This window comes from Hibiscus syriacus, unplaced genomic scaffold (assembly GCF_006381635.1).
Source record: "Hibiscus syriacus cultivar Baekdansim isolate YM2019G1 unplaced genomic scaffold, ASM638163v2 tig00111671_pilon, whole genome shotgun sequence".
Lineage (NCBI taxonomy): Eukaryota > Viridiplantae > Streptophyta > Magnoliopsida > Malvales > Malvaceae > Hibiscus > Hibiscus syriacus.
In genome coordinates, this window is record NW_024063152.1 from 157,913 (window position 1) to 181,074 (window position 23,162).

General features: G+C 35.6%; 1 protein-coding gene and 1 long non-coding RNA gene across 2 annotated transcripts in view; both read left to right on the forward strand.

Moving 5' to 3' along the window:
* LOC120167289 overlaps positions 1 to 23,162 on the forward strand; it is a 60,661-nt gene that overhangs the window by 25,314 nt on the left and 12,185 nt on the right. The gene's annotated exons all lie outside the window — the stretch shown is intronic.
* On the forward strand, positions 9,717 to 22,047 carry LOC120167277. Its single transcript, XM_039176345.1, has 13 exons — positions 9,717 to 12,453; positions 12,523 to 13,002; positions 13,176 to 13,724; positions 13,842 to 14,675; positions 14,775 to 15,206; positions 15,491 to 15,871; positions 16,018 to 16,551; positions 16,734 to 17,162; positions 17,378 to 17,833; positions 18,004 to 18,087; positions 21,318 to 21,383; positions 21,497 to 21,558; positions 21,723 to 22,047. Exons 1-12 carry the CDS (start codon positions 9,928 to 9,930, stop codon positions 21,524 to 21,526), a joined length of 6,801 nt encoding a protein of 2,266 aa, XP_039032276.1. The 5' UTR covers positions 9,717 to 9,927; the 3' UTR covers positions 21,527 to 21,558; positions 21,723 to 22,047.

Here is a 23,162-nt window from a genome sequence, read left to right on the forward strand (position 1 = left end):
TTTCATAAAGCTCCAATCTCAAGAGTAGACCATCTATTTATGGAATAAAATTCTTTTTAGGAAATTATCACTTAATTCCCTAAACTTTTTCCCAATTTTCTACTTTGACCATCAAACTTTCCCAATTTTTATTTTGGTCATTGTCTAAATTTTTGGGGTATTACAGCCACGACCCCTGTGTTATCGCACTAGATAACATATTTTCCGTGTTGCTTCAGCCCAAGTTCATCAATTAGTGTGCTTATCCAAGTAACCTTTACAGTAGTGTCAGCAAGACTTTTGTATTCAACCTCCATGGTTGATCGTGACACGGTTTTTTGTTTCTTGGAGCTCCATGCAACTAGGTGATTATCAAGGAATACTCCAAAGCCTGAGACTGATCGATGATCTGAGACATTGGCACCCCAGTCAACATCAGCAAATGTTGAAACCGTGTACCTCGCCTTGGATGGCAGAAACACCAACCCATACTCAAGGGTTCCTGCAAGGTACCTTAGGATTCGTTTTACTGCTAGTAGATGACTTGCATGAGGCGCATGCATAAATTGAGCCACCTTCCCAACACTAAAGGCCAGCTCAGGCCTAGTATGACAAACGTATAATAAGGACCCAACAATGGATCCATATACAGTAGCATTAGTCAGTGGTTCACCATCTTCAGCTAGCTTGGATGTCAGAACCATTGGTGTTGCACATGGTGAAGAATTTTCCATGCCAGCTTTCTTCAAGAGCTCTAAAATAAATTTCTTTTGACTGAGCATCAAAGCACCACGACACCGCTTTACTTCAATTCCCAAGAAGTAGCTAAGGGACCCCATGTCTTTGAGTGAAAACGTGTCTTGAAGCGTGCAAACAACATTGGCAATAGAAGATGATGATGATCCTGTAATTACTACATCATCCACGTAGACCAAGAGAAAGACATGTTCATTGCCATTTTTTGTGAAAAATAAGGAGGTATCAGCTCGAGACACTTGAAAGCCGATTTAAAGAAGCACATCCTTCAGTTTGGCATGCCAGTTGCGAGGAGCCTGCTTTAATCCATATAATGCCTTCTGCAATTGGCACACAAGAGGCACACTATATGCTGCTGACTGCTCGAAACCAGGGGGTTGTTGCATGAAGACAACTTCTCTTAGGTCTCCATTAAGGAAGGCATTGTTGATGTCAACGTGCCTTAACTCCCAACTATTGGTTACTGCAACTGACAAAATAACATTGAGCGTTGTAAACTTTACAACAGGACTGAAGGTGTCAAGGTAATCCTGCCCAGGTACTTGTGAAAACCCTTTGGCAACCAGACACGCCTTGTACCTATTCACTGAGCCATCTGGGTTTCGTTTTACTTTGAAAAGCCACTTACACCCTACAACAACACGACCTGAAGGTGGTTTAACAAGTGTCCAGGTCTCATTCCTTTTAAGTGCATCATATTCTTCTTGAACAACAGTAGCCCACTTAAGTGATTTTAGAGCTTCATCAATAGTCGAGGGAACATCCTCATCAAATTGAGAGGAATAAGCTTTGGGCTTATAAATGCCACACTTTCCTCTTGTGAGCATAGGGTGTATGTTCGTATGAGACCTACCACCAGCATGGAGAATCTCAGAATTGCCATTGTCTTCACTGGTAGGAGTGGTTTCACTGGCAGGAATTTCAGAATTGACTTCGAAATTTCCATTTATTTCACTAGTGTCCCTGTTGGAAGTAGCTACATTGGTGGATTCTTGAACTCCTCTCTCGGTAGAGCCACTTGCAGGAGTAGACCCAGTACCTACTGCTATGGGGGAATTCAACGACGCACTGACACCTTCCATGTTAAGAGGCAAGGTTTCTCCTGATTCAAAACTGCCTGGGGTACCTGACTGAGCAGGTTGTTGCACAGGCGCGAACTGTTTATTTCTCACGATCTCAAGAGGTTGAGAACGATGATTCTGTATCACACATGATTTAACTGGGGCTGACTTTCCTGCAAAAAGAAATACGGTTTCATTAAAAACAACATGCCTAGAAATATATATTTTCCCATCAATAGCCAGGCACAAAAAGCCTTTGTGTTAGGGGCTAACACCTAAGTAGGTGCACGGTTGTGACCGAAACATAAGCTTGTGAGTCTGGAAGGGTCTCAGATGTGGGAAGCATTGACACCCGAACACCTTGAGCTCACTGTAATTTGGATTCTTTCCTAATAGTTTTTCAGTAGGAGAGAGCCCCTGTAGGACCTTGGTAAGCAGTTTATTTATCAACTGAGCATCAACAATGATAGCATACGACCAAAGCTCCATTGGTAAAGCTGTCTGTACCAGTAATACAAGAGCCATTTCAACTAAATATCTGTGTTTTCTCTCAACGATCCCATTCTGCTCAGATGTGTGGGGACATGCTAATCTGTGTGTGATGCCAGCTTTGGTTAAAAGTGGGGAAAGACTGTGAAATTCACCACCCCAGTCACTCTGAACAAACTTAATAGAGGCACAAAACTGTGTGAACACCATCTTTTGGAAGAGTAAAAAGGCTTTGGTGGCCTGAGACTTATATTTGATGAGATAAATCCACGTATGTCTGGTACAAGCATCGACAAAAGAAGCATAATACCGAAAGCCATTCGAGGAGATATGTGGAGGCCCCCATAAATCAGTGAAAATAAGTTGAAATGGAGTTTCATAGGATGTGGTTGATTGCATAAATGGTAATTTGTGGCTTTTACCCATTTGACAAGCAGTACATATTTTATTGATATCAAAAGAAAGTTTAACATCGAGCTCTTTAGTTACTTGTCTTAGTGTTTCAGTAGAGGGATGGCCAAGTCTTCTATGTCATAACTCCTCAAGCTCACTAGTCACAGTTTTAGTAGCTAAACTAACATCAGCAGCAATGCACCTGTCTTCTTTCCCAGTGTAATTTGCCACAAAAGAGTAGAGCCCTCCAGATTCCTCACCAGTCAGGAGTACTCGTTTGGTAATCTCATCACGAACATAACAGTTATTTGCATGAAACTCAAAAAAGATGTTGTTTTCCCTAGCAAACTTCGAAACCGAAAGCAAATTCTTCGTTATATGAGGAACGTGCAACAAATCATGTAACATTAAAATTTTGGATGTAGTAGGTAAAGCTGCCCTACCAACTGTTTGAATGTCAAGAGAAACACCATTACCAACTGTAATTTTACCTCGTCCATGAAAATTAGTGGCATTGGTAAGATTTGCTTTCTCTGGTGTAATGTGATGGGTGTCACCCGAGTCCACCACCCAGCGTTCAGAGGAAACTGTGGCCATATTTGCTTGAGAATCTGTCTTTACACGTCAGCAACACTCGCAGCCTTGGTTACTGGCAGAAGATGAGCCAGACGAGGAATAGTAACTAGAGGAACACTCTTTGGGAGATTGAGAGTTGATAGTAACACAACTGAAGTCTTCATCAAATCTATGCCAGCAACGGTCAACCAAGTGGCCTGGCTACCCACAAAGTTGGCAATGCACACGTGTTCGACCACGCCCTCGACCTCCATTCCTCGATCCAGAACCAGATGATGGTGCACGACTGTTCCTATATTCTGAGCGATTAGAGTTACTACGATCAGTGTCTCCTCGAGCATAATTGGCAATCATTGGCAGAATTTCCTGCTGCTTATCAAATCTTGCAATTTGGACCTCAGCATCCATCAACATTGTATGTATGTTATCAATTGAAAGATCTTCTTTCATGGTAGAAACAACAGCCATAAAGGGCTGATACTCACGAGGGAGACCTTTCAAGATTGTCACAATTTGCTCAACCGGTGGAACTGCACCACCACACGAGGCAAGAGCATCACATACTTCCTTGATGCGTATGAGATAAGTTCGCGTACTATCATTACCTTTCCTTATAGACTGCAGTTTATAATGCAGGCTCATAACTGACATAGTTGAGCGATTTGCAAAGAACTTTAGAACCGTTTCCCAAACGACAGCAGCAGTATCAGCTCCAACAAATTGAGGGAGCATATGTGTACTCATCGTTGAAAGAAGCCATGATGTCAGTGCACTGTCCTGCGTGACAAAATCTTCATATTCATCATTTACACGAGTCTCACCATTTGGATCAATAACCGTCATGGGCGGTGAGGAGACATCACCGGTTAGCAGTCGCTCCAGTCGGTGGCTCCGGACTGTAAGCAAGATCTGCTGTTTCCAAAGCAAGAAATTGGTTTCATCAAGAACCACGTTAACTTTCTTGTTGGAGAAGCTTCGAGATGGCGTGGAGGTAAGATCCATGGTTGAGTTTATCTGCAAGAATCTAGATTCAGGAGCGGAAGTAAGGACATATGACCCCACGATCAATGGCGATTCATACCATGTTGGACATATGATCTAAGCTAATGAACTCATAAAAGCAGAATGAAGAAGATGAAAATGTATATTATTGATCTACACCTCTCACATTCTTATATACAGCTTTACAAGGTTGGTACAGACTTTGTAACTGACTAATAACAACCACAACAGATCTTTAACAACTTAACTCCTAGAAGCCTTCTAGAATCATTCATGCTGCAAGCTCTAGAAGTGTTGGCGTGCACAGGCTCATAGACTCATAGTGCTAACATTTTTTTATTAAAAAAAGGGTAAGAAACTATATTTATATTAAGGGTTATTAATATAATCATATTTTGGGTAAACTATGTATTTAGTCATTAACTATTCTTACGATTATGTTTTGGACATCCAACTATTTTTTAAAAAATAGTTACGTTTTAGTTTCATTTTGGTCACTTATCGTCAAAAAACTAACAAAAATGTTGATGTGGTAATTTTTTTAATGATGACATGGTATTTACCCGTTGTTATGGTAACACGTAAGTATCAATGTTAACTTTTTAACTATGATTGACCAAAATGAAACTAGAACTTAACGCAGAGCCGACTCTGGGCAGGGGCAAGAGGGGCACCCGCCCAGGGCCCATAATTTTAATTTATTATATTTTAATAGACTAAATTAAAAATAGGGCTCATAAATATTAATATACTATTTTCTTATATTAATGCAAGAGGGCCCTTAAACTTATTTCTTATTGACTTATTGTTCTCATTATAACGTTAAAAACTATATTAATATACTAAATTAAAAGCAGAGCCCATAAATATTAATAAATTAAATTAAAAGCATGGCCCATAAACTTATTTCTTATTGACTTATTAAAAGAATGTTGTAATAATTTTAAGATTATTTTTTCTCATAATAATTTGTCAGATGTAGATGCAGATGATTTTTTTTCCTGAAAATAAAGTGTTACAATTGACTTTGCCAAATGTATTCATGTCAGTGCTTGAAGTTCTTGAGTTTGTTAAAGCTAGAGATTGTTATCCTAATGTTTCAATTGCTTATCGAATCTTATTAATAATGCCGGTAATGGTAGCATCCGCAGAAAAAAGTTTTTCAAAGCTGAAATTATTGAAGAATTACTTGAGGTCAACAATGTCACAAGAAATCATAGCGACAATGGTGGTGGTTCCGTCGCATCAAATCAATGACAGCTGTAGTTATTGACTAGACGGTGAGTAAGGTGGTGTTTGTTTTTACTATGTAAAGTCTGCAAAGCTCTTATGTCTGCGCCGCGCAGACCACGCACATATATTGGACTTCGCAGACCGTTTATTTTTTAAAAGACAGAAGTTCTTCTAACGTATGCGCGAGGTCTTCTTGGTGCAGACATGATTTTATGTCTTCAAAGGTCTTCAAACCTCTTCAAAGAAATTAAAATTATTTAAATCTATTTTAAAATTTATTTTAAAATATGGATTGATTTATTTTAAAATATGGATTGATTTATTTTAAAATATGGAAAATTTTATTTTAAAATATGGATTGATTTATTTTAAAATATGAAAAAAAATTATTTTAAAATATGGATTGATTTATTTTAAAATATGGATTGATTTATTTTAAAATATTGATTGATTTATTTAAAAATATGGATTGATTTATTTTAAAATATAGATTGATTTATTTTAAAATATGGAAAATTTTATTTTAAACATGGATTGATTTATTTTAAAATATGTATTGATTTATTTTAAAAAAATTTATTATTGTAGTTGTATGGATTATTTAAATTTCATTATTATAAAACTAAAATTATTTAAATTTCAGTATTGCAAAACTCTTTTAAGTTTAAAAAATCAATTTATTTATATTTCAGTTTATTTTAGCAGTCTGCAGACGTTAAAAAACAAACAGTCTTCTTCTTGCAGATTGCAGACTTTTGGTCCACCTCTTCTGCTGCAGATGCCTACAGATGTGGTTCGCAGACTGCAGACTTTTTACCTCTGCAAAAACAAACACCACCTAAATCTGTCTATTATGAATCTAGTGGGGTTGTGGTCCGTATGTATTCGGAGGAGCTTTGATATTGTTGAATTTTTGGCACGTAATTTGTCTATTATGAATTGGGTGGGGTTATGTTCCAAAATCCAAACTGATCGGAAGACTTGGCAAATGGTTAAAAAGGTGAAAGTTAAATTTAAACAAAAATAATGAGCATTAAAATGACAGTAAACAAAATGTTAAAATTATAATTACCATTATATTTTTTATTTAAAAAAATGTTTTGAATGGAGGAGAGTAAATATCATCCTTGGCTGTTACAGCGTTTATAGGTGGTTCTGTATGTGTTCCCTCTTCAATTTTCATTGTCAATATCAACCGTCAAGTGTTAACCTTTCCTTTAATTCATTATCTGTTTTGAAGATACTTCTTTTTCTGCTTCTTCTCAGTATTTTCTTTCTTGGTTCTTTTTATTGTCTCTCTATTGTTCATTTTGTTTATTTTGATTTCCATTCGGACCTCCCCCAAAGAAAAAAGAAAGAAAGAAATGGATCCAATTGTTGTTGGTGCTGTTACCAAAATCTCTTCCGAAGTAGCTAAAGGTATCTTCTACGAGAGACACGTTAAGAATTTCGAGGACAAACTTGGGAAGTTGGTTGAGAAAAGATCAAGCGTGCAACAAGATATTGTTGTTGCAGAAAGGAACGTGGAGAAGATTAAAGCAGATGTCCAGAGTTGGTGCGATAGGTTGGACAAGGTTAATAAGGACTTATGCTATCTGAGCCTAAACTAAAAGCAAAGAAACATAGTAAGAATCATTGATAAATATTTGAGAGGTCCTTAGTCTTTTTTTTTATTATTTATACTTTTCAATTTTTGATTAAACTAAAATTAAAGAAATATAATAATAATTGATAAATACTTGAGAGATCCTTAGTCTTTCTTTCTTTATTTATACTTTTCAATTTTTTTATTAAATTAAAATCAAAGAAAGATAATAATAATTGATTAAGAGTGGAGAAATCCTTAGTGTTTCTTTCCTTATTTATATTTTTCAATTTTTGATGATAATTGATTTTTATTTTCATATATTACACGCGCCTATACTTCATTATTGCTTGAACCCATGCCTCTTATGGTTAAGGGTGAGTAAAACTTGACTCTACTTGAAAAATCGATTTTTTAATTCCAATTTTGAGTTATTCAAGTCAACCCGAATTATCATTTTAATTTTCGAGTTCGAGTCGAGTTGAAATTTCAAAATTTTGAGTAACTCAAAAAACTAAAAATTTGAATGAGTATTTTGACTAATTTGCGATTTGTTCTCTGATATCTTATTCCTTCAATTCCTCCTTCATTTTAAGTTAAAATTTTACCAAATTTAAAATACATGCTCTTAAACCATCATAAAATACATATGTACTTTCAATTTCACTTTTGATAACAAATTTTCTATTTTTTTCAATTTAATCCCTCAATTGTGCATGATTTTCGTATTTCTTCAATTCATCCTTCATTTTAAGTACGTTTTTTACCAAATTTAAACCACATGCTCTCATACCACTATAGAATATCTATGTAACTTCAATTTTTATTTTTTTTAATAAAAATATACTCTCTTTTTTTAATTTAGTTATTTAACTTTGCATTTTACTCAATTTAGTCTTTTGACTACAATTGTTTACAAATTATTTTTTAACATCAATTCTTTGACTCCTTTATACTCCCATTAGTCTTTTATCCTCAAAATACCTTCTTTGAAATATAATATTGTAAATATATTTTATAATTTTAGATTGTATGTGATATATTAAATAACATTGTAATGTGAAAAGAATATGAAGAAATATATATATATATATATATATATGGTTAGAGAAAGTCAAAAAATTATATATATATATATATATATATATATGGTAAGAGAAAGTCAAAATATTAAAATAAAAACGTACTATAATACTATAAATAATTACAATTAAGTTTGTATAGAAACTCTAATAATTCGACTTGAACCCGAAAAATTTCAGGTTAAGTTTGAGTTATAAAATAAGACTGGTCAACTCAAATAATTCAAATTTTTTTACTCGACTCGATCAAATGCTCACCCCTACTTATGGGATAAAACGCCTACAACCAACGAAGCTATTCCTTTGGGTTCAATTGATAATAAATTTTAGAAGTACTTTATGTTTCAATATTTTTTTAGTAGTTTAAGATAATTATAAGATAATATTTATTTAGAATCTTTTTTTAGTCATTGATAACATATATATTGATACACACCTTGCAGACACAGCAAGAGACAGAGTCAGTATTCTAATTCAAGAGGACAAGATGTAACTAACAAAGGAAAATGAAAAGGGTAAAATCAAAATAAACCAAAATGAGAGACAAAATCAAAATAAACTAAAATTTTAAGGTCTAAATACATGTTTATCCTTATATAATTTTTAAAAATAAAAAACTTGGGGGAAGTGCCCCAACCTTACACATAGCTTTGTCCCTGGTCATAGTTAATCGAACACAGAACTTTTAAAATAAAATATTACTCCTTTAACTACCAAATAATAATTTATCTTTACAATTTTTAAAAATCATTATAATATTTCAATAATATATTTCATGATTAATAAAAAATAAAATGATAGAGATCAATTTAATAAATGTTATTTTTCTATTAATTAATTCAATTTGTACATTTATATAAATTTAAAGTTTTATAATTACATATAAAAATATAATTACATTTATGCATTTTTTTAATTTACTTGATATATCTATTATATTGATTAAAATATATATTTTTATTATAATATTATAATTATATTTTTTGTAAAATAAGTAATTAGGTAAAATATTAAAAAGGCATTTTATATATATTATATACATTTTGGAATAGCATTTAATATACAATCTAAGAAAAATAATTCCACAAACAATTATTAAATAACGATAAATATTTTATTTATTTCTAAAATTTTTAACATATATTTTTAAAAATACATATCATAATTTTAAAAATATTTATAAATTTATTTTCTCCCAACTTTCCACCAAGTAATAATGCATAAACTTCCTCCCATTCTCACTTTTCCACATGCGAAATTATCGAATGAAATTAAACAAATCCATCAAAGAATCTGACAATTTTATATACCAAACAAAACAAGAAAGATAACAATTTTTTATAAAATCGATGTGAGCTGTGATATTCTCAAGACTTTTGGTAAATGACTGGCATGTGAGCTTGTGATATTTTCAAGACTTTTGGTGCAAACAAACATCCACTAAACAATAAAAAAAATACTAAAGTCTTTTTTTAATCTATCTCTCTACCTGATTTGATTCAATATTATGAAAGAAATCATTCAGCCCAAGGGTTACTGAATTTGATTGGAAATTCAGTTTTTCCGAGTGGGTGTTCAGCAAAATTTTCATTTCATCGTTAAGTTTTACCTATTAACCTTCGTCTCATTCATTCCCTGTTTTGAAGGTTGTTCTTTCTTGCCTGCTTCTTCTCAGTATTTTCTTTCTTGATTCTCCTTTATTGTATCCATTGTTCATTTTTTGTTTGTTTTGCTTTCCATTCGAACCTCCCCCAAAGAAAAAGAAAAAAAAATGGAAGCAATTGCTACTGGTGCTGCTGCCAATATCTCTTCTGAAACTGCAAAGGGTATCTTTCATGACGCAAAACGTCATATCAGATATGTAGTTTTCTACCAGAGATACGTCAAGAATTTCGAGGACAAACTTCAGAGGTTGATTGACAAAAGATCAAGCGTGCAGCAAGATATTGTTGTTGCAGAAAGGAACGTGCAGAAGATTAAAGCGGATGTGCAAGGTTGGTGCGATAGAGTGGACAAGGTTATCGCCGAAGAGGAGGATAAAGTGAAGGATCTTCAAGTCAAAGCAATCAACAAGTGCTTCTTTGGCTTCTGTCCCAACATCAAGTGTCGACACAAGCTTAGCAGGAAAGCGGAAGAAGATGCCGCTGCTTTTGATGAGCTTATCAAAGAATGTCAATTTAACAGCGTGGGCTACCATGATCTTCCACAACTCATAGTGGATACAAATTTTGAGGCCTTTCAATCAAGGGAAAGGGTTTTCAATGATATCATGGAATCCCTGAAAGATTCTACTGCCAGCATGATTGGAGTGTACGGGATGCCTGGAGTGGGGAAAACATCACTAGTTAAAGAAGTTGAAAGACAACTCCAGGAGGCTAAGTTGTTCAATTCAGTGGTTAGGGTCACTGTATCTCAGAAACCTGACATTCAGAAAATCCAAGACGAAATAGCAGAATCGTTGGGTTTGAAGATCGAAGAAAAGAGTACAGTTGTAAGAGCCAGTAGATTATTTGAAAGGTTAAATCAAGGGAAGAATCAGGAGAAGAGGGTTCTTATTATTCTGGATAATATTTGGAAGAAACTGGACCTAGAGGAAGTCGGAATTCCATTTGGAAGTCAACACAAAGGATGCAAGATACTGTTGACGTCACGAAATGAAAATGTTCTAAGCAATGGGATGGGCGCTACGATGACTTTTCAGCTTCGTCATTTAGATGAAAAAGAAGCCTGGGAGTTTTTTAAGAAGATGGTTGGGGACAGTTTTGAAAGCGATAAAGAGCTGCAATCTACAGCAATTGAGGTAGCCAAAAGATGTGCAGGATTGCCGCTTGCCATTGCCACAGTTGCTAGGGCGTTGCAAAAAAAAAGTTTATTTGTTTGGAATGAGGCTTTACGACAACTACAAAGGCATTACTCAGAAAACCCGAGCGAGATATCTGCTGAGGTATATTCTGCTATTGAATTGAGTATCAATAATTTACGGGGTGAAGACCTCAAGAAGGTTTTCCTGCTTTGCAGTCTATTGCATCGTGATAGTAACATTGAAGATTTGTTGAGATATACAATAGGTTTGGGTTTAATTAATGGAGTAGAGACCATGAAAGAAGGACGGGATGCGTTGTTAACAATGATGAGTACCCTGAAAGAATCTTGTTTGTTGCTTGATAGTAACACTAATGATGAATGCTTTGATGTGCATGATCTTACTTATATTGTGGCCAAATCAATGGCTTCCAAGGACAATCAGGTGTTTGCCTTAAGAGAGGAGGATGTTCTAATAGATTGGCCAGATGCGGAGTCAATGAAGAAGTGCAGCAAGATTTGTTTGCAATATCCTACTATCAACAGGCTTCCTGACAATTTGAATTGTCCACAGCTTTCTCTTTTCCTTTTGTATAGCAATGATCTTTCCCTGACATTACCGGATGACTTCTTCAAGGAAGCAACAAATCTTAATGTCTTAGATTTGGCTAGTATTCAATTTTCTTCTTTACCTTCATCGATTTGTAAACTAACAAGCCTCAGCACGTTGTGCCTAGATTACTGCAAGCTGGGAGATAATATTACCATTATTGGAAAGCTCAACAACTTGGAAATTCTTAGCCTTTTGAAATCTGATATTACATTTCTACCAAAAGAAATTGGGCAACTGGTGAAGCTAAAGTTGTTAGACGTTAGTCGCTGTGCTATGCTCAAAACAATTTCAGACGGCGTGTTGTCAAGTTTGTCAAGATTAGAAGAATTATATATGGGTGGGACTTCTATTCAATGGGGACAAAGCAGTGTCACTCTTGCTGATCTGCATGCACTGTCTCGTTTATCCACTTTAGAAGTTCAAATCCCAGATGCTAAGGCGGCACCACACGACTTCTTTCAGGAGTTGCAGAAGTTGAAAAGATACAAGATTTTCATAGGAGAGGAATGGGAGTGGGAGCGGTTTGGCAAGTATCGATATTCAAGAACCCTAAAACTGAGGCTAAACACGGGCATGGATGATTTGGATCTTGGAATTAAGAAGTTGTTGAAAAAAACTGAAGATTTACATTTGGGTGAACTCAAAGGCGTGAAGATTGCATTGCAGGAGTTAACAGAGGAAGAAAGCATATCGCATTTGAAGAATCTACATATCCAAAATGGTTTGGATACTGAATACATTATTAATGATGAATTTGAATTTCCTCAATTACGGTCCCTGACACTACATGATCTTCCTAAGCTCATTAGCTTTTTCCCTCAACACGAAACCGGTGCTACTAGCTCATTACCTCAACATGAGTTGCCACTTTTCAATGAAAAGGTATTTACAATTCAATGTCTTTTAAATTTTTATTTCAAATATTTCCTGAAATCATTTGTATGGTTGTAGATATCGTTCCCTTACTTGGAGAATTTGTGGCTGAAGTCGATTAATGTTACAAGGGTATGGCACAACCAACTTTCGAGTACATCATTCAGCACTTATGAGAAGTTGACAACATTAAAAATCGAGGGTTGTGGAAGCTTAAAACACCTGTTCTCATTTTCTATGGCTAAATGTCTAGTGCATCTCACAAACTTTGAGATAATTAGATGCTATAGCTTAAGAGAGATCATTTTCATGGAGGAAATAGAAGAAGAAACCCAAACTGGTATAAATTTATCATTATTTCCTCGGTTAAAGTCCTTAGAGCTAACTGATCTTCAGCATCTGATTGGATTTTGCTCCGATTACCAAACTCAAGTTATTGAATTTTCGACCTTGAAGTCACTGAGAATATACAACTGTCCAAAATTGGAGGGTTTCATATACAGATCTTCAATGAAAGGCAACCAATGCTTTTCTAATCATGTTCTATTCGACAATAAGGTAGCTTAATTATTATTTTTAGCATTCTTAAATTCTTGATTTTTATATATTATCAAATCACGTTCTGTTCGACAATAAGTTTGAAGCTTCGACTCTACTTGTATGTATATGTAATCATATATGTATTTGTAGAGCTAGCTCTTAATTTCATTATTTTGACATGATGAGTGCAGGTTTCATTTCCCAGTTTGGAGAGAGTGTGGGCTCGCCATTTGGAAAAGTTGAAGATGATATGGGAGAACCCACTTCCACCAAATTCATTTCCCAAACTAAGAGTAATCAGCATTACAAATTTATCAAACTTGAAATATATTTGGAAAAACGGTCCCAAAGACATTTTTTCATTTAAAAATCTACATCAAATATCTGTGGGGTTTTGTAAGAGTCTGAAGAATGTATTTCCAGCCTCAGTAGCCAGAGACCTCCCACAACTCAGTGATCTTGCAATATTTAACTGTGGAGTGGAGGAGATTATTTCCAAAGTAGAGGAAGGATTGGATTCGGAAACTACTGTCACTTTCGAGTTTGATAAGCTGTCCTACCTTAGGCTTTGGTGGCTACCAGAATGCAAATGTTTCTACCCAGGTAGGCATACCACAAAGTGGCCAATGTTAAAAGAGGTAACAGCAGCCGAGTGCGGGGAAATGAAGATATTTGGTACACAACTCGTCACTCACAACCAACAACTTGACTCCCAACCACCACTTTTCTTGGTTGAAAAGGTATAACCCTCTCGCTCCCACTCTATATGTTCTGCTTTATTTTAAATTAAAATATTAAATCTTAATATAGGAAGATGAACATAGTGACTCCAAAATTGTTTTTTGATTGGTTTTCAGGTCATCCCTAAACTACAACGCCTGCAAATCGGTGCTGATTACATTGCAATGATAAGCGGTGGTCAATTGCCAAACAACCTTTTCCATAAAATAAAAGCTTTTAGGGTGGAAGGCAACAGGGCTAAATTTGTTAATGATTTCCAAATTTCTTTCCTTGAAAGATTCTACAATCTAGAAGAGCTTTGTATCTCTGTTTGTGAAATCAAGGAGTTATTCTATACCGAAGGAGATACTGGTAATAAGGGGATGTATGATAGGACACTGTCAACAATTAGAAAAATAGAACTGACACAGCTTCATAAACTAAAACATAGCTTATGGAAGCAAGACGTGCAAGTGGACCGCATTCTACCCAACCTTGAAACTCTTGAAGTTAACAATTGTTGGAATCTGATGAGCTTAGGATCATCCTCAACATCGTTTCAAAATATCACCACCTTGAAGGTGTGGGGTTGCAAAGGAATGAAATACTTAGATACATGTCTAGCAGTGCAGGGTCTGTCTCAACTCAAACAATTGATCATAAGAGAATGCATTTCAATGAAGGAAATAGTTGGAAGTGGGGAAGATGAAGCAACGTGCGACATTATATTCAGCAGGTTGAAAAGTTTGGAACTTGTGAGTCTACCACGACTTAAGAGATTTTGTTCAGGCAACCACACATTTGGATTCCCGTGTTTAGAGGAAGTGATAGTGAGTGGCTGTCCTGAGCTGGAGTTATTTTGTAAGGGAGTTTTAAATGCGCCGTTGTTGCAAAGTGTAGAATATGGAGAAGGTAAAGAACATTGGAGTGATGACCTTGACAGCACTGTCCAACAATTGCATTCAAAAAAGGTATTCATAATCTCGTTCTTTCTTTCGTGTTGTTTAGTGGTAACCTTGAATGCTTTATGAAGTTTAACCCTTGTTTCTCTGCTTGATTACTTTATGAAGGTTGGGTACCAAGGCAACGGGTATTTGATCCTATCCGAATTTTCCAAGTCGATGGAAATATGGAAGGAGAAAAGTGTAGATTTCAAGAACCTACAAGATTTAGAAGTGGAGGAGTGTAATAGCTTGAAATACATATTTAGCGTTTCCATGGCCTTGGAACTTGTGCAATTGGAACATATAACAGTGAAGAGATGTCCCATGATGGAGTACATTATCAAGAAAGAAGCAGAGGAATCTGCGATGGATACAGTCTTCCTACCAAATCTTAAGATGATAAGACTGGAGTCATGTTCAGAGTTGAAAAGTTTTTGCATGGGAAATATAACTCTGCAATGTCCATCATTGCATACAATTAAAGTAGATGATTGTCCAATGATGTATGCAATGACATGTACAAGAGATGGCGAAAACACACCCTTTTTCAATGATAAGGTCACTCTCTTCTCTTCTCTTCTCTCCGTTTAGTGTTATAATCTCTTAAATTGATTTGGGATAGGTTTGGAATTAGCATTTTGAAATTTGTGTAGTCAAATCACTATTTTAATTTCTAGATTTTTTTAAATAGAAAGAAAATTATCCCAGGGTATGGGCTTTAAGATATAAGTATGCCAACAATTAATTAAAAATTAGTTCCTTGAATTGAACCTTTCTAAAAAATTAATTACTTTATAGTTTAAATTGTTTTGTTTCCTGCTGTTGAACTTGAATGGTTGCAGGTTTTGTGTGCCAATTTGGAAGGGTTGGAGCTATCGTCCACTAACATCCAAAATTTATGGCCAGATGAACCACTCGGTGCTATATCCTCTAGTGTTCATAAGTTGCAAATCTTAATTGTGGAGGGTTGCCACAATTTGGAATATATATTTCCACCGTTTTTAGTCAAAAATTTTGTGGAACTCGTTCAACTTAGCCTTGTCGATTGCGACAACTTAGAAGTGATCTTTACAGATGAAGCAACAGCAGAAGAAGAAGGGATAACTGAGGCTTACTGGTTCACTAAACTAAATCTATTGGAGCTCAGTAGGCTTCCAAAATTAGGGACATTCTGTCATGGAGAAAACTCAGAGACTGATTCACCAACCCTCTTCAACCAAAAGGTGATTTTCTTCCTTGTTTTTTTGTGTGGTGTCCTTTTATATCCTCTACATTTTTAGGTACTCTTTTCCTCTTCCTTTCTTTCGTGAAAAGGGACAACTATGAAGGGAGTTTTTAACGACACCTCTTACTTAAATAATTTCCGCAGGTTGTGTTCCCTAACTTGATCCATTTGACCATTCAAGGCATCGGGAAGTGCAGAAAGATATGGCACGATAAACCCACTATGAATTCATTTAATGAATTGACCATGCTCTGGGTGAAAGACTGTGAAAGACTTTCAAATATTTTACCTTTTAGTATGGTGAAAAGACTTGAAAAGCTAGAAACTCTGGCAATAGATGAAGGTAAGTCGGTTGAAGAAATAATTGGACCTGATGACGATCACTTACGCAATTCCAATGAGTCACACGCAGTGACATCCGCCCAATTGATCGAACTCAAATCAATCACCAAGTTTGTGTTTCCTAAAATGAGAGAGTTGTATCTTCGAGTGCTACCCAAGTTGAAGGGTTTCTACTCCAAGGTGCATACTACGGAATGGCCATCCTTAAAATTATTGGCGGTAAGTGATTGTAGCAAGGTAGAGAATTTGGCTAGGGAGTATATCAACTTTGGAGAAACACAAGGAGAGAGCCAACCTCTAATCCCTGTTCAACAACCCCTGTTTTGGGTCACTGAGGTAACAGTTCACAACACTAACTAAATACATATGCATCTGTTAGAATTTGTGACATGTATTCAGTCTTGATGAAGTTTGCGATTGGACCTAATTGATGAACCTATAAAATTGAGGTATAATAGGGGATATGGCATCAGTTTAGACAATTTTTTATTGAACGTACATTTCCCCTAATTTCTCAGGAAGCATTCCCCAATTTAGAAGAATTGCATGTGATTCGGAACAGCAATATGAAGGAGATATGCCATGGAGCACTTCCAAACCTATATTTTCCCCGACTCACAAGAATGTGTGTTATATATTGCCAAATGTTAGAAGAAATCATAGTTTTAACAACTGATGAAATAACGAATGGCATTGTTTTCTCCCAACTCAATTCTTTAGAACTTGTTAATCTACCGATCCTATCAAGTTTCTGCTCAGGGAAGTATACCTTAGCATTTCCTTCCTTGGAAGAAGTAATCATCAGAGGGTGTCCAAAGATGGAATTTTTCACAAAGGGGAAGTTAAGCACACCGATGTTGCATGGACTACAATCAACTAAAGGCAAGTATGTAGGGCACTGGGAAGGCGACCTTAATGTTATCCTTCAACAGTTGTTCATAGAAAAGGTATGAATCAGTTCAAAATGACATTTTTTATATAGTTTTAAAAGTCCATCAATCCCTTTGCATACAGGTAACTTTTGGTCCTTTTAGCCTTTATAGATTCACATTCTTGGAGTAGTTAACAGTAATGAATAGTTAGCTTCAATCATCATTGATGTACATTCATTAAAAATTGAAATGTTTGTTCATGCATTCAAGACTATATATACTGTATGCAGGTTTTTCCGAGCTTGGAGGATTTGGAGCTATCTTCAATCAACATTCAGCGAGTTTGGAAACACAAGCTTCTGGCCACATATTCTTATGCCCAAAATATAACATGCTTGACAATCGAGGGCTGTCATAATTTGAACTGCCTGTTTTCATGCTCTATGGTGAAAAGTTTTGTGCAACTCAAGAAGCTAAAGGTCGAAAATTGTTACAATGTGGAAAATGTGATCTCTGTGAAAGGATTAACCAAAGAAGAAATGATGAATCAGAAAACATTCCGTGTACTAGAATTCCTATTGCTCAAAGACCTTCCTAAACTGACGAGATTCTGCCATGGAAATTACTTTGAATTCCCCTTGTTGACAAGTCTTAGTATCGAAACTTGTCCTACACTGAAAACATTCATCTCTGCTGCAGAAGGAAACAACTCAGAGATTGCCTCTCCAACTCTCTTCGATGAAAAGGTATTACTTCATTAGTTTCTTTTCTCTGCATCATTTCTTTCTCTCTTTCATTATATATTTTCTTTTTTCCCCAAAAATATTTGATTAACTTTTTCATGCTGTACTACTGTTTTCTTTATATCATTACTCTGATTCATGAAGTTATTGACACAATTAAGTGAATTTCGTAGGCGGCATTCCCTTGCTTAGAGGAACTGTCCATTGTAGGTTTGGGAAACTGGAGAACGATATGGCAGAAGCAGCCAACCAACTGCGTGAGGATTAATTTTGCAAATAACTAAATATTCTGTAGGTGTTCTATTTATTTTATATATATAAAAAAGGCATGCCATAATCCTTCAAATTGCGAGAACAATGGATAATGCTAACAAATTGCAGGCAGTGACAACCACTCAATCCATTGTTATAGAAAGAGCCTTTAAATCAAGTTAATAACATATCAAACTATTGTGTTTAAAAAGTTAGCGAGAGAAGATCTTTCTCTCTAAAAAATCAGGCGTTTTCAAAAAATTCTTTCTTTTTCCCTTTTCATATCTATTAGATGACGAGTAAGGTGAGAAGATCTGTTGGGAAAAATTGCGTTACAGTGATTATTTTCAATATCTCAAAGTGTCTTCATCATCAAGATCTTTAGTTATTATTCGATAAATATGGCGACGTGGTTGATTCTTTCATCCCTAATAAAAGAAGCATGGGAGGAAGTAGGTTTGGCTTTGTTCGCTTCACCATATTGGAGGACGCGAGGAAGACTATCAACTGTGCTGATATATCTTGGATTCAAGGTTTTAAAATTAGAGTTTTCATGGCGAGATTTCAACCTCGTGAAGAATTCTAGAGAAAGAAGTTTTCTGGTCCAAAACCAGCCGAGGTCAAGAGTAAAGTGGAGGTTGATACTCATTCAGAGGCTCCCATAGTCGGTGTTGTTGACGAGGATAAGCTCTTAACTCTCAGAAATAGCTTGGTAGGTTGGTGCAGAAAATTTTTAAAAATGAAAGAGTTGGCTGCTCTTTTGCATATGGAAGGCGTGTTAGGTCCGAAAATTATGAGGTTAAGTGGTTTAGCAATTTTAATCATTTTGAAGATGAAGAGAGTAGGGATTTTTCTCTTAATAATCAGATTGGGGCGTTGAGAAACTGCTTTCAAAGTGGAAGTGTGGTCAGAAAATTTTCAGTGCAGCAGCCGTCGAGCAATGCTTTCGTGCAAAGGAATCCCATCGTTTGTGTGGAGTCATTCTGACGCCGGACAGGATAGCGATTATCCTGCAGGCTAGTTCCAACAGATGATTCACAAGAGAAAATTCGCCCAAAGTCCGAGGAAAAAAAGTCTCTAGGGTTTAACAGAATATTATAAAATCAAACAATCCAAAATCAGTCCACAAGCCGGACTGTTATAGCCAAAAATAGTCTTTATACGAATTTTTCCAAAAATAACAAAATCTCAGAAATCACTCTAAATTGAAATTCGAAATAAATTAAGCAATATGCAAAAAAATCCGGCCCATATCGGATTTAAAATGATTTCCTATCTGACAAGCGAAATATTACCATAAATAGTAAAAAATAAATAAAACTAGTGATTCGGAGGGGAAAATGGCATAATTTGAGGTAAAAAAAAGGCCACATGGAGCCATGCTCATGTGGACAGCGTGCGCGTCGAAAGAGGCTTTCCGAATTGGGGTCTTATGCACGATTCCGACACCTGTAGCCAAAGTTATGGCCAAAAGACTGAAACGTACTCAAAACGGCCTCAATGAGGAACATATCACAATCAACTCCTGCCTTTGCGTTGATCTTCCAACTCATGGTATCTCAGCGCCATCAAGGTGTAATCTGACAGCTCAGCATCATCTGTCTCGGATCCCCCTACATCACATTCCACCTTCTGAAACATTGCAGAAAAATGGGGAGAACTTATCTCCATTGAGGAAGGGACCTTAAATCCCGGCTCGTTTGATAGGGCATTGTTTCAGATAACTACGAACTGCCAAGCTCGAGTGGAAGACTACTTAGATTTGAAAGTCGGGGATCGGAACTCTACAGTATATGTTTCTGAGTTTGAACCTTGTTTCAGCCCAGAATCTGTCTGGGTAGATTCGTCCATGATGGAAAAGGTAGTTGCCTACCTGTTATCCACGGTGGGGGAACTCGTTGGTGACTCGCCAGTAAAGACTTCCGAGATGAAGGAATGTGCTGAGGAAGCAAGAAGAAGCATGGACTCTTCGGAGGAGAAGAATTCCAAGCGGTGTTATGAGGAAGAAGACAATCTATTATGTTGTATGGGGAACAGAAATAAAGGCAGCAACTTGTCGGGTGAGGATGAGGAGGAAAGGAACATAGGGGAGGAATTAATTACGGAACTGAGGAATATTGTTGTTGGTCAGGGGATGGTACAATCGAAAATTAAGGAAATAGTGGAACACGAGGATGTACTAGTTCACGCGGAGAGAGGCAGAAAATGAGAAAAGGAAAAGTAGTGAGACTGCACGTGCTTTTGAGAGAATGAAGGATTATTTAATAGAATTCCCTATGTTGGATGGTCGGGTAGAGACAAAGGTGGTGGAGGATGTGAGTAATGTGGGCCTTAAAAATAATGGTGCATTCAAAAGTTTCAAGGGTGAGGACAGGCAGAACCGGACAGCAAAGGAGGGGAGAAATAATAATTTCAGCTCTCTCCAAACTGTTCAAGGAAAATATTCGGCTCCCCAATGGACGTCTAGAGACTGCCGCAACAAGATTAATCACAGTAAGGTGCAATGTGAGGAAGAATTGTCTGAACTTGAAGGTAGAATCCTATATGATTCTGACTTTCATGCAAGGTGGCAGAGGAAAAAGAAGGAAGCGAAAGAATCCCTACAGTTTGGGGAAGATACGGGTTTAGAGTCTAAAGGCTCACGAGTGTTTTTGTTTTCGGAACATTATAGTAGTGGACGTATTGAAAGATACAATATGTTGTGAATTGTTTTCGGGGACTCGAACATGATTTTTGATTTTGGAGTTGGAGGTTCGGTTGGTCATCGATGTCAAGTCGAGTAATCAGTGCAGATTGGCGGACAGAGTTTTCTCAAAGTTTGTTTTGTTTCAACTCTTATCGTGTGGAAGCTCATGGCTTTAGTGATCGAATTTGGCTTCTATGGTTTGTGTCAGCTGTTATTTTGGCTTCTATTATAGTTGTACTGTGTTGTGCTATGTTTCGGGCCAAGTTCTGGTTGTCTTTTTGGAGTTGTTGGTGTAGCTGAGGTGATTTGGCTGCTAGTGTTGTTGTGGAGGGTTGTATTCTGTTGTTTTCTGGTGTTTTGTCTTTGTTGGGGGTGGCTCTCTGTTTGTATCTTATGTAATTTCTTTTGTTTAATGAAATCTTAAGGCACTCTTTTCCTCCTTCCTCTGATGAAGGAGCTTCTCTACAAGCTCCTTTAACGAGGCCTTCAATTCCTATAAAAAAAAACCTTTAAATCTGTATTTTCCTAGACTAATTAAATCCTTTATAGGTTGTTCATGTTGAAGAGTTTCAGCCCAAGGATACATACTACAGAAAGGCCACTATTGAAGGAAAAGTAGGCAGATATATATGCTTCTGATAAAATATTAGTAAATGATTTCACCTTCAATGCATACATACTTCACCAATTCGTTATTTCACCTTTCAATGTGATATTATTCCTTGCAGGATGCCCAAAGTTCTAAAGGAGAGACTTGACTTTTTGCTTTAGTTTCCACTGAATTCTAAAAGTAAATCTTTTTTACTCCCAAATCTTCATTGGTATACTTTATTTTCCTTTCTCATTGATTTGTATAGAGTTATATATATATATATATATATATATATGAGATGCCCTTTTCATTGCAGGTAGAAGAGTTACATATATATATCTGAGATGCCCTTTTGATTGCAGGTAGAATTGCACTCTGCTCGAGTATGTTGCTGCTGCTCAGTTTGCAGCCATATTCCTTGGATCTGAAGTCATTTCGCTTTCTAGCTATAGTAGTTGGAGTTGAGTGCGAGTATCGTTGGAGTCGAGTATGCATCTAACACGGATATGTTCCAAATATTTGTGTTTAGAGGATTTATTCAGAGTCGTGTTCTCATACCTATGTCTGAAATGCATCTAAGTGTATGTACTATGTAGTTAATGTAGTCTACTAGTGTGATGAATATGATGAATTGCATTTTTCATCTCTGACTTAAATGGTCAATCCAGTCTAGAAAAGAGTCGGTATTGATGGAAAACAATGTTTACTTTCCTAACAATTTCTGTGCTACTTTGAGTTCCAACTCTACAAATTAATATTCAGAACAAACTAAAATTCTTTCAGAATATTGAATGAGGCAATCGTATATATTACATATAAATCAGAAAACTATCTCTTGAAAATTATTTCTCTTGAAAATTTAATCTCAATTGAAATTATTTCTTTCGAAATACAATCGTTGAAAGCACTTCCTTTAAAACATCAAATTTATATTCCTTAAAATAGTTTCCCTTAAAATACTATATTATTCTCCTTTAAGATTTATTTGAAATATATATATTTTTTAAATTTGTTTCCCATGAAACAATACATTTAGGGAACGTTTGTAAGATTACCAGTGAGAATAAAAGATTACCAGGGAATATGATTATTGAGAATGTTGTATTTTGTGTTTGGTTAAGGGAATAGGATTATTTGACCAAATTGTCCTTATTATATATTTTTTAAACAAGTTGGAAAATATTTATATATTTTCTTTAAAAAATTTAAATTCATAAAATTTATATAAATTTTTTACAAAATTGAAAATATAAAAAGGTTTAATAAAAGGCTAAAATTTTATTTTAATCACTGAACTTCATATAAAATTTTAATTATAGATTTTTTTTGTAAATCTAAACTAATTTAAGAATAAATTTGTAATTTAAACTTCGTATAATTTTTATTATTCAATGACAGAAGAATGATATTTTTGAAGAAAAAAAAATTTAAGAGCATTTTAGTCCACAACGCTAGTAATCCAACAATACCTAAAGAAATTGAGGTAATGACATTCCCGATAATATACCCAAAAAAATCTACTATTGATAATAAAACATTATTGGGAATGAGATTCCCAACCAACCAAACATGAGAATGTGGATTTTATTCCCATGGGAATCCCACATTTCCCGAACCAAACAACCCCTTAGTAGACTATGTTACCAATATATCTCACTTGCAAAGAGATGCGTCGAGCAAACTTAGTTTATATATTTTTAGATGCACTAACAAACGATATTGATGGTTTTTGCATATCATGTCTCCCTAAAGAAACGCAATGACACTTCTATTTGTTGAAAAAAAATTAAAATTGTAGAAAA

What these genes read in the sequence shown, in the direction of transcription:
- LOC120167277 (XM_039176345.1), top strand. Translation starts at nt 9,928, where the DNA reads ATGGAAGCAATTGCTACTGGTGCTGCTGCCAATATCTCTTCTGAAACT. An exon ending in AACAATTGCATTCAAAAAAG is followed by an intron (nt 14,676 to 14,774) that starts GTATTCATAATC and finishes TACTTTATGAAG; the next exon opens with GTTGGGTACCAAGGCAACGG. An exon ending in CAACCCTCTTCAACCAAAAG is followed by an intron (nt 15,872 to 16,017) that starts GTGATTTTCTTC and finishes TAATTTCCGCAG; the next exon opens with GTTGTGTTCCCTAACTTGAT.